Raw genomic sequence first — 12,618 nt, forward strand, 5'->3', positions numbered from 1 at the left:
GCCTGATGACCCCCCTCCAGCATAGGTAGCCAGATGACCCCTCCCCTCCTTCCCTCTAGTATAGGTAGCCTGATGACCCCTTCCCCTCCAGTATAGGTAGCCTGATGACTCCCTTAAGCCCTCCCTTTCCCACTTCCCCCCTTTCAGTACAGCTTGCCTCCACACCGCAGCAGCCATCAGTGTCACTCACTTCTCTGCTCATCTCTAGTGCAGAAGCTTCCTTTTCCCCTCCATCTCCAATGCTGCCCAAGTCCGTAGCTACCCGCAACAACGCCAACGTGCACTGAGAGCAAGGTGACTGCTGCACAGGTGGCTGGCAGCAGGTAGATCAGGCTTGAATCTCTTGATCTCAGGCTTGGATCTCGCCTAATCTCCCTGCATTGCAAGCTTGCAAATGCTGCACCAGTTTAGCCTGCCTGCTGCTTTGGTGCCCCTGCTCCTGTGGTGCCATAGGTCATAGCCTAGGTGGCCTTGGCCTAAATCCAGCCCTGCTTCATTGAAGTAAGCTAGAGCTCAAATCCATGAATTATTGACTCTTTTTATATATTTCCTGCTCTCAGAAGCCATTTACTGACAGAAAAGTGTTTTATGGCTGTAATTTCTGATCAGTGAGGGTTCTGCTATAGTCTGACCAAGTCCAACCCTGTCCCAACCCAGACAGAAACTGTCACTTTCATACCTGTTGTTTAACTCTTTCAGGCAAAGAAAGGAAAAAAAAGGAGCACAGCCTAGTTATTTATGTGCACTGCATTATACATACACATGTCTGTCTCATCGTGTCACATGTCACCTTGGTTGTCCTTTAAGCTAACCTGCCAAGTGCATTTAGTGGTAGTACTGTTCTCTCACATACTGGATGTTAATCGATACAGCCTATTTATTATAGAAAGCTATGCATGTGTATGCCCTTAGAAAACATTTGGTTACTTAGAAGTTCATTTATTATTTTTCCCTAAGAAAAAAGTATATAACGTTTCTCGCTCTGGTTTTTACTGCCACCAAGTGGCTCAATGAAGGATTGAGTGGAAATCTACTTTAAGTCTTACATACTCTTGTTCTGTCTGAAAGGTTGATATCAGGCTTTACATTTCCATGCCCATTTCGGGCATATGGCTTCAACGTAGACCACCCACACAATGCTAATTACTTGCAACAATATGTTGGCATACATAAGGTATAATGCTTTGAAAGTGATCACCTTCCAGCAATTGAGAATAAGCTAAATGTGTAGTAAGACAAAGTAGTGCTAGGATTCTAAAGATAAAAAGGCGAAAGTGAAGGGTTTATGATTGTCAGGCGTTCATACAATACGTTTATATAAACTATAACCGTATGTATAAAATCAAAAACTAAGGCCTCCAACAAAAATAATGGGAGGAGTCTTATTATATATTAAACACCCAACCTTAAGTTCTTATAGCGAGTTTCTAAAGCTGCTGGTACAAAGAGTGAAAAGTCAGGACAACTCTTTCCTTTTAAAATAATTAATTTATTAAATATATAAAAGTTGGCAAAATGATTACAAATCAAATAATATGAATCAAACCATAACTACCAAATATTAATAACCACAAGGTACTTCTCGGTACAAGCTGACTATACACTTCAGAGTGAAGTTTACCCAAGTTATTAACCAATAAAATCAAACAATCACAATAGGATGTGCAACCACGAGATGTCAGACATTTTATCTTATTTGCAAGGCTTGATTGTAATGCACAATCGAACAAGGGAAAAATATGGAAGCAGATCTAGCTGGTCTAAAAACCTCAACATATAAAATAAGTTTAAAGTTTACTGATCTATAAACACTTATTTTATAAAAAGAATCTGATTTTAAAACAAAGGAAAAATATATGAAATTATGCAATTATGACCTGATCTGTAAATAAAACCTTTTTTATGTCAACCAATCTTTATTCCCTTATCAAGTTATAAGCTTAGAGGGAAAAAAAACATACACTAATAAAAAATGTAGAGAAAAATGAACCCAAATCAAACACGGATATTCCTAGTTGCAATTCCAGGAAGGTCACATGTTCAGGGTATTCTATACTAGGTATAGAATCATTGAAAATCCAAGCCCCAAACTTAGTTGGCTTTGATATCATTAAAAATGTATAGTTACCAATAAAATGGAGTAAGGAATCTTGCCAGGCCTGCACTGCTAACCCGATCTGGGAGTGGCCTCATGGCTAGTAGGGCGTGATAGTCTTTTCCGTCTGTCTGTCTGAAAGTATGTACCTTCTTTCAGAGGTTGAGTGTGTGTGTCTTCAGAGGAGAGTGTCTCTGTTCCTTAGAGAGTCTGTCTAGAGGAGAGTGTGTGTCGAGTGTCCAATGCATTCATTATTTATAGCCCTCTAACTAACTTATAACATAGCCCCCAGGTTAACTAAAACCCAATCAAGAACTGAAAGGTGTGACCAAAGGTGAAAACTAGTTCATTTGAATATCAATTAATCAAAATAATCTTGATATCAATTTTTTTTCATTTCTGGATGTGTGGTTTTTCACCAGCAGGGGGCAATCTCGTTTTACATAATATTATTCAAAAATAAAAAGAATAACCTCTTGACCTGTTAATACCATGTTCAACACTATGTTGACAAGTCATTAGATTGGAAGAATGATCATTAATCCCTTATAATCCCTTAATATCTTAACACATACAACTGGTCAACAATAAGTGATGGCTCTGTTTGAGAACAACCATTTATGATCCAAAAATGTTATTCTGGTAAATATGGTTCTTAAGTGTCTGGTCACTGAGTTAAACATTAAAACTAAAACACATTGTAACTCTGACCGTCTCTGGAGAAAACAGTTGGAATTGAGCATAAGCTGATATATGATATTTAAGTATATATTCCCGTATACTATCCACTTAACAATACAAAATACAAACATAATGTTTCTTCTTACTATATATATCATGTTATATATATATAATGACATACATATATATATATAGAATCTCTAATAATAAGATTATAAGAAATTCTATCTGCTCACCTTCTTATTTCAAGCTGCCAATATACAGCCTGCTGCCCTTTGGACTGTAAACAAGGACACTTGGCTTCAATATTCTCCAAGGCAGAGTAAACTTTTAAGATTTGCCTAAAGATTAAGAATTATTACTCCAGTAAACATTCTTCAGACAGAGGAAAAAAGTCTGTCACTAAACCATGTCCTCTGAATTTCACTACTCAGCTTAAATTGACTACACAGGTTTAAATCTTATATAAAAATATTATAAAAGATCCATTTGTTGCAATCCATATAATAAATCAAACATGCATGCATATATAAAATAAATCAGGATACACCTGCTAATATCTATAATAGACCATTCAATCCTATAAGGTTATATTTTTAAAGGACATTAATTATGTTTTTATACAATTACTAAATCTCTATTAATTCCTGATAATTGAAAAACCTGACACAATGCAATGCTTGTTTGCTACCGTACTCACTGAAATAGACTGCAATGCATACTAGTGGTTCTTGGGCACCAGGAGCTTATTTTGCATCTCAACAGAGGCGTCGCATGTAGGCCACCCATGCCACTAAGAAATGGGGGGCATCCCTGACAGCACCCCAAGCACATCCATCACTTAGGAGCGCAACGACCGCACCATAGGCAGGAGGGGCAGAGAACAGCAGACAAGTCCACCCCAAGGTTTGACCATTACCCAGCGGGGATTGTTTACATTGCACCCCCCCCCCAAAGGAAGGAAAGATCCATAATTGCCATGTCCATCCCATAGTTTTACTTTTGCGAGAACAATCATGCAGACCAGGTGGCCCAATTTCCCAGTTTCACTATTGTTACACGTACCTGGTGCAGAACATTCATGCCAGTTGTGCCGTCATTTGAAGATCTGTCTTCCTCTGTACACATTGTGGACACTGGATGTCCTTCTGCTTCCTCCACAACCATAATTTATTTGCATGCGGTGGCCTGCTTAAACCCTGCTAAATGGACCTTGGGGTTCACTCACTGGTAGTTTACTAGTAACTGTGAGTGAGTGTGCTTCTATAGTTGATTGCTCTGCTCCTAGTGGCTGACCTGGCCTGTCTTGACCTCGATACCTGTCTATAGCATTTCAATATATTTTTATACTTTTTTTTTAGTATAAGTACAAGAAAGCCTATGAAACGGCGAAGGGAAAGATGGTTGGATTCCGTAACCTGCAAGACGACCCCAAACTGGTGCACTACATGAATGTGGCCAAGATGCAGAGTGACCGCGAGTACAAGAAAGAGTATGAGAAGACCAAGACCAAGTACCACACCCCGGTCACCATGTTTAGCGTCATGGCCGCCAAGCAGGCCCAGGAAGTTGCCTCCATGTCACATTATAGGAATCTGATCCACAAGTACATCCTGCTGCCTGACGCCATGCACATCCAGTTGGCCAGGAACATGAACCAAATCCAGAGTGATGTAAGTTTTTGAGTTCATTCAGCAATTTTACTATCTATTCCAACAGGTTTCACACTGTAGAAGCCCCCTTGTTGGTTCACATGTGCGTTTAACCCTGAAAGAAAATAATAAAAAGAGTTTTTCTGTAATATCTCACGCACAATTTAACAGGTGGCTATGAAAAAATGTACCCCCAGAATGCCCAGAAACAGCCCTGTCTGCAGCTACCAGTGTTGTTTGTGAATTTTTGACAGTCATTTTCGCATTGAAAATGCTATTTTCGATTTTGGAAAAAAAAAAAAAAACCTGCGAAAATACCATTGCTTTTCACAGTACAGTCAAAGAAAGCGGATTTTTCTTTACGATGTGAAAAGTTGCAAAAATCGTTATTTTTACTGCTAAAATTATTTGAAAAGCGCTAAAACGTTTATTTTAGCACAATAAGTCATGAAAATGGGAAAAACCACTAATTTATTACAAAATGATTTTCAATGGCATTTTTGCTCAAAAGTCAAATTTTACTATTAATATTTTCGTAAAAATTAATGCAAATAGAATATCGTCATTTTTGCTCATCACTGGCAGCTACAGTGCCATGGTGGGAAGCAGGATGTTGTTAATAGCTAGGAAGCCTTAGGAACTAAGAATATAGTAGGGTCTGCTTTTGAATCCTAGAAATCCTTTTTACATAAGATTCATTCATTTTATTGGTGCAATTTCATGTTCATCTGAGCAATAAAACACGATTTTAAACTGTTGCACAGAAAAGATCATATGACATTTCTGCATTTAGTGAGGAGTGCATTACTGTTGCCATTTTGTGTCTGTAGAATGAATACAGGACGGACTACAAGCAGTGGTACAAGGGAATGGGCTGGACTCCGCTTGGCTCGCTCGATGTTGAGAAGTGCAAGAAGGCTACCGAAATAGCGAGCGATGCCAAATACCGCGAACACCCCAGCAAGTTCTCCTTCACCAAACTAATGGATTCCATGGATCTTGACTTAGCTAAACAGAACGCCATCACCATGGACAAAGTAAGTGATCAAATAAAACTTGGCACAGCATCTGCTTATGAATCACCATTTTAAATTGACTCTTAGACTTCATTCCAGGAAACTAGGAAAGAGGAACACATAGTTACATAGTTATTTGGGTTGAAAAAAGACATACGTCCATCGAGTTCAACCAGAGAAAACAAAGTACAACACCAGCCTGCTCCCTCACATATCCCCTTTGATCCATGGTAAGGCGAAAAACACTTACAAAGCATGGTCCAATCAGCCCCAAAAGGGAAAAAATTCCAGATGGCAATCAGATAAAATCCCTGGATCAACAGCACTGGGCATTACCTAGTAATTATAGCCATGGATGTCTTCAGGTGTAACGACAAATCATGGGACCGCCCTGTGAAACGTTGATGAGGACCGCTAATGTTCACTCCCCTTCCCTTGCCTCCCCTCGGTGACCCACACAGTCTGGGGGCCCATCTAACAAATGTTAGAAAGTGTGGCCATAAAGAACTTCACATCCATAACAAGTGTAGCCACAAAAACACTATATCTGGAGTATAGTTGTCTGTATCAGAGGGAAGGAAAATTAGTAGTTGGGGGCCCCTCACTGCTCTTGGCCCCACTGCAGTTGGCAGGTTGCTCCCTTATAGTTACGCCACTTACACATAGAGAGGAGTTGAACGCTACAAAAAATGGGCATGGCCACTCATGTTAACATAGTGCCCTATGTAAAAATTCTGTTAATTAATCGTACTCATATTATGTCTGTTGGCCTTCATCTGCGTACGTATTAGTACACCACCGGTGAGCTCGAGGCAGGATGAGCCAAATGACGGCTCATCCATTTGGCCCACCCTGCTGCCGCTCAAATCCCTGGAGTTGTCCCCCTACGAATCATCACAACTCGGAGGGAGGTGTGATTCGCATTACTGCTTTGGAGCGCCTAGTTTTGGCACTCGGCATTGAGAGTCGTACGCTGAACCCACCTGCTTCACCTCATGTCCCCCGCATTGAGTAGAGCTTCTCTGTTAATGGGCAAATGGATAGAACTATACCCTGTAAGGCGCAGGGAATCCTAAAAGATTTACTTTGAGGTTCTATGCCTTCCGCATGCTATTCAAAACACAAGGAGGTTTGGGCCAGAGTGACATCTTGTTATAAGTATTATCCATATGTATGATACATGAGTTAATTAAGGTTTTTGTCTCTTGCTAGCACCGATACATTGAAGCCTGGGAGAAGGATAAGACAAAGATTCACGTGATGCCCGACACGCCAGACATCTTGCAAGCCAAACAGAACAAGCTGAATTTCAGTGAGGTAAGTCACGATGATGTTATTACTTCAGCTAATTCTGCCTGCATTTGCCATGGCCATGAGTCTGACCACCAGTGTTTGAACCCTTCCAAGACGCGTGCTGCTGGCCGTTCGCCTTGAAGTGGGTTTTATATCAAGAAAAATGTAATGGAATATAGACTCAAACTCTTATGAACAGATACAGTACATCTAACAACATCAAAAACATAGCTTGTTGTTTCTACATATCCACCCATACAGTATGTAGATGTGCCCCAGAGACATTACAAAGCCAATCTCCTTCAGAGGTGTCCTATGCTAGCAGTGAATGCAATCGCATACTACACATACATTGATTGCATCATTGCATCTATGACTGGACACATAACTAATTGTATGTACAGCTTGAGAGTGGACTTATCTAAGTTTGCACACAAGGTGTTCGAACATTACATATTCATATCAGGCAAAAGTAAATCTAATCAGCCTGGCCTACTGCATCAAGCAAACACATTTCACCAGTCAAAGAAATAACTTCTCCATTTCAGTGCAGTGCCAAGAACGTTCATAATCCAATCCCACCATGCAATGAATGCTGAAGAGATCTCCGCCAATGCAACGATTTTATGAAACTGCTCAGAAAGAGCGGAAAAAATGTTTTCAGAATTTACCTGCGAAGCCACCTGATTGCATCCTTATACCAATAGACAAAAAGAGAAGGTGGATTTGGTTGCATAGGATTGGGTGCTGATGCTTGGGAATATTGCCCTCACTAAGCTACTTACCCCTAACCAATAACACTAACTTCCGCTACTCCACCTTATCCACGAATCTTTATCCCTCTAACCTTTCCTTGTCTTCATTTTACCTTCAGCACCAGACACACAATCCAACAACTGTCCTCTGGTAATGCTCTCTGCCAAATTTCTCCAAAACGCTAGTGCTCAAACCTCCAAAGTACTATTAGAAACAAAAAGAAGGACACCGAGATCCCAATATAGTGTAGTATGCACTGGTAAATGAAGGTGTGTGGAAAGAGTATGTGCAATATACTCACAAGTCAGGGTAACCGCATAGGCAACCACTGTAATAGCAGGTGGGGAGATTAGACCTGACCCCACTCAGGATTAAGAAGTTGCTCTCTGTACATCAAGGAAAAAAAGGGGTAACACCCCTCCACCAAGGGGGATATGTATAATGTAGTACATATCAACTTGTATATATCGTATATACAAGGTCTAAAATGTTTAAAAGTAAGGAGGTAGTGGTGGACTTACCTCCTCTTGGCAGACACAAGAAAATGCCAATCAATTTTCAGCAAAACAATTTATTTACATACTGCAGTAGAATACAACGCGTTTCACGGGAGTGACCCGCTTCCTCAGGCAATAAGATGGAGCATATACAAAAACAGGGCTGGTACTATGCCATGCGCCTCTGGTCTGGTACTAGGCACATGGAATAGTACCAGACCTGTTTTTGTATATGCTCCATCTTATTGCCTGAGGAAGAGAGTCACTCCCGCGAAACGCTTTGCATTTTACTATTAGACTTAGGCATCTGGAAAGGAGTTTTTAGTAGGAAGAGGAAGTTAAGGTAAGGTGTGGTGTCATGGAAGGGGGTTTCCCTTATGAAGCAGAGGTTGAGATTAGACATTAGGTAGTTGGATGGGTTATGGTTAGGTGAAATATGGCGGTTAAATGGCAAAACAAACAATTAAACAACATAGCATAACTTTGTTTCTAAGTCTACCAGTGCCGAATCAACACATATGCTGAATTTTGATTGGTGGAAATCTGAAGCATAATCTGTTTTCTAAATGTTCACAATGAACCTTGAACTTTTGCTAACATATCACACCCTTGGGTAAAATCCCCTATGCCATTGAGCAAAATTTTAACAAATGTGTCTTGTTTCTCTTTTCTTTTAGAAACTCTATAAATCTGGATGGCAGGAGGTTATTAAGAAGGGCTATGATCTGAGACCAGACGCTATTTCAATTAAAGCAGCAAGAGCTTCAAGAGACATTGCCAGTGATGTAAGTATGAGAGCAAAGTGAACTGCTTCTGTCCTGTTTTAGAAGCTACCCCTCAAAATAAGCTGCATAGCTCCATTTATAATTAAAGTGAACCTGAGTGGAGAAAACTGATGATATAAACAATTGTATCTATCCTCCTACTCCTAACAACAACCCTTTTTTTCCCTCAATATCCCAGTTTATATTATGTATAAAAACTTAAAATTAGATTGCATGTTTTCTTGTGTCTGCTCAATGGCACAGTCTTTCATGTGTCCCAGAGCTAAGATATATGAACTATTGATCTTTTTTAATCCATCCCATGCACCCTGAAGCTGTTCTCTTCCAGGAAAGAGTTTTATGGCTGTAATACCTTATCAATGATGGTCACTGTCACTTGTGTGCATGTCTATCTCATCATGTGACATATCACTTCCGGTACTCTTTAAGGTAACAAGAAAGGTAAAGGGCCACTCCAACAACCATCAGTTGTAGTAATTAATGTAAGTGGAATTGCCTGCTGGCTGCTTTCATATATATTACAGAAAGTTTAGAGCCTCAGGTTTCTTCTCCTTGTTTCCTTGAATTTGATTAGCTTTCCACAGTTTGAACAAAGTCGAAATAGAGAATCTCAGTTTTAAATAAAAGGAGAGTCCAACCACTTGACCAGAATGCCCCTGTAATGGCCATGGCACACTGGTGAACCTCCTGTGCATGGATTTTAATACCACCATTCATAGATGCTATAAAAACCTTAAGTCTATGGACAGTTTATAGGGTTTAATAAACATTCAGTCCCCGTTACCTGCACAGGTTAAATAGCCCACATTTACAGAAACAAATAAAGCTATACCCAAGTATACCTAAATGAAATCCTTAAGATGTTGGTCATGAACCTATTTCTTTAACTCCTTCTGAAGAGCTTCTGTAAAGTCCTTGGGCCCATATGCAATTCACTTTTTCCCCTGAGTTATCTCCTAGGTGATAACTTTCCTTTTCTCTTTAAACTAGCCTTTCAGCATTTTACAATTTAAAAAGTACTCACAAGTTGGTGAAAATGTTCTAACAAATTTATTTTGATTATTTTCTTGCTTGCTGGTTGCTTAAAATGCATTTTATGACAATATCACCTAGGAGAAAACTCAGGAGAAAAAGAGAATTGCATATTGCATTGGTGCTTTAACTACCTCTATCAGCTGCCTTGTGGGCTGTTCTCTTATTTGTATTTCCTCTATTTGGGAGTTAGAACGTGGGTGTAGATCAGTTGCTTTGCTGAAGGAGAGTATGGAAATGAAAGCATGTTATCCATGTAAATATAGAGGAGGGACTACAGGGAGTTTTTTCTGACCTGTTTTCTTGGGAGTTACGCAAGCAGGACTTTTGAGACAACAATTACGGGATCTAATTACTATTATGTATAGGCTATGCGCTTGTAGCCTGATGATACAGAAACCAATACTTTCCCATTTTTGAACCAGGAAGTACAAATTTTACATTTCGTTGACCGATCCTTTAAAAATTAATCATGGTCACACGATATGACTACCCAACCACTTTCTTGAAGCCTACAGAACCTAAATGAAATTCTGTAGAAAAACTTTTATAAAAAATGCCATAAATGTTTGATGGAATGGTATGATGCTAATGTCTTTTATGAATTCTTGGTTTTCTCATCTTAGTACAAATACAAAACAGCCTATCGCAAGCAACAAGGTCACCATGTTGGATGCCGCAGTATTCAGGATGATCCTAAATTGGTATGGTCCATGCATGTGGCCAAGATCCAGAGCGACAGAGAGTACAAGAAAGACTATGAGAAATGGAGGACCAAGTTCAATACCCCAGTGGATATGCTGGGAATTTTGCTGGCCAAGAAATGCCAGACCTTGGTCAGTGACATTAACTACAAGCGCCTACTGCACAATTGGACTTGTCTACCTGACCAGACAGCTTTTGTCCAAGCAAGAAGGGTGAATGAAATTACAAGCGATGTAAGTGTTAAGGATTAAAGACCATCTACAATATGGATTCTCTGTTTTTGTGGGGGTTTATTTTTTTTTTGGGGGGGGGGAGGGGGTTGACAGAAACCAGGAATACTATTGTAAAACATTGATTTAACTTTCTATTTCAGAATGTCTACAAAGCAGATTATAATGAATACATGAAAGGCGTGGGATGGGTTCCTTTAGGATCCCAGGAAGCCGAGCAGAATAAGAAGGCTATGGCTATTGTCAGTGAGAAGAAATACCGCCAACACCCTGACACCTTGAAATTCACAAGCTTGCCCGACTCTATGGAGTTGGTTTTGGCGAAGAGTAATGCTCAGATAATGAATAAGGTAAGTTTGCTCTAAAACGTATAAGGAATAAGATATATTATTTAGTGCTACAGAAGTTGTAAGTTGCTAAATGTTAACAACTTAAGTACCAGCAGTCTCTGCCCCCCTAAAGAGGAACTCCAGCCTGAACAAACATACTGTCATTAAGTTACATTAGTTATGTTAATTAAATTAGATAGGTAATATAATCTCTTACCCACACTGTTTTAAAAGAACAGGCAAATGTTTGATTTCATGATGGCAGCCATCTTTTTGGTTGAAAGGAGGTGACAGGGAGCATGAGACACAGTTCCAACTGTCCTGTGTCCTGAGCACCGCTCCCAGTTGCTAGGCAACGTGAACAACAACATAGGAAATCCCATCATGCTCTGCACAGCATCAGGGAAAAAAGCCCATGCTTTTTTTTTTTGATGGTTGGAGCTTAGCTAAAAAATGCAGCTAAAAATGATGCTTTGGTAAGAAAAACAAAGTTCTGCTGTGAAACTGTTAAAGAAACACCAAGCCTTTTCAGTTCTGCTGAGTAGATTTTTAGTCCGGAGGTTCACTTTAAGGACCAGAGACTGCTGGTGCAAGAAACGGCGGAATAACAACGAATACCAATGAATCACTGCACATACCAGCCGCAATCGCCGTCCATGCCGCACTCCAGGAACATCAGCCACCCCATCTCTATAACGGCAGAGCTCATGTGAGCCGGTCAGGAGCCGCTTTCATTGGCTCCTAAAACTGCCTATCAATGTAAGCCATTGGGAGCTGCTTAAGTTGATAGACAGGGTCAGGAGTCAATGAAATCTGCTCCTGACCCGCTCACAGGCTCTGCCGTTATAGAGACGGCACAGTGAGTGAGCTGCGGTGGGGAGACATCGGTGAGATTGTCGGGAGAGATGAAAGCGGCGAGAATGCACGGCGTCTATGTATTGAAATCTACGTCCTGGCAGCCAGGTAGCCATCAGCCAACTTACTGACTCATCTTTTTGAATGAGTCAGGAAACAGACAAATGGAAAATTTGCACCAATATTGCTTTTAAATGTATACTGTTCAGAGGGAGAGACTATGGGATGAGAATTGGTTTGAACAGTATAGGAAGTTCCCCTAATTATAGAGTACATAGGAGATGATGGGACTACAACAAGAGGTGCTGTTATTTGCGTCCCCCTCCCTCCACCGTGGGGGTATGGATTGTTGTATGTCCCATACAGTTAAAGTAATAATTAACCACTCTACCCCCGCCCGTACGAATTTCTCCGTCCCTTTTTCCATCCTTTAACCCCCAGGGACGGAGAAATCCGTACTTTCCGTGCTCCCACCGCTGCCCGCGCTCCCGCTCGGAAACACGCCGCCCGCCGCTAGTAAACACACTGCCGCCCGCTCGCCCGGAGATCAATAAACGGGAAAATCCATTCCCGTTCGTTGATCTAAGCCCCGCAATGATCCGCTGCTCTCCGATGGGCAGCGCGATCATTGTGAAAAAAAACTCACGTGTCCAGCCTCCTTATACTTCCTCCGAGCGTCCGGAAGGACGCTT

General features: G+C 40.6%; 1 protein-coding gene across 16 annotated transcripts in view; it reads left to right on the plus strand.

Annotated features, from left to right (window-relative positions):
* Positions 1 to 12,618, plus strand: part of NEB (nebulin) — a 321,375-nt gene that overhangs the window by 116,816 nt on the left and 191,941 nt on the right. For all 16 annotated transcript variants that reach the window (XM_068245793.1, XM_068245797.1, XM_068245803.1 and 13 more), the window contains 6 exons: positions 4,138 to 4,449; positions 5,259 to 5,465; positions 6,657 to 6,761; positions 8,668 to 8,775; positions 10,434 to 10,745; positions 10,886 to 11,092. In XM_068245793.1, the coding sequence (XP_068101894.1) occupies positions 4,138 to 4,449; positions 5,259 to 5,465; positions 6,657 to 6,761; positions 8,668 to 8,775; positions 10,434 to 10,745; positions 10,886 to 11,092 (1,251 nt within the window). The remainder of the gene's footprint in view (positions 1 to 4,137; positions 4,450 to 5,258; positions 5,466 to 6,656; positions 6,762 to 8,667; positions 8,776 to 10,433; positions 10,746 to 10,885; positions 11,093 to 12,618) is intronic.

This window comes from Hyperolius riggenbachi, chromosome 7, assembly GCF_040937935.1.
Source record: "Hyperolius riggenbachi isolate aHypRig1 chromosome 7, aHypRig1.pri, whole genome shotgun sequence".
Classification (NCBI taxonomy): domain Eukaryota; kingdom Metazoa; phylum Chordata; class Amphibia; order Anura; family Hyperoliidae; genus Hyperolius; species Hyperolius riggenbachi.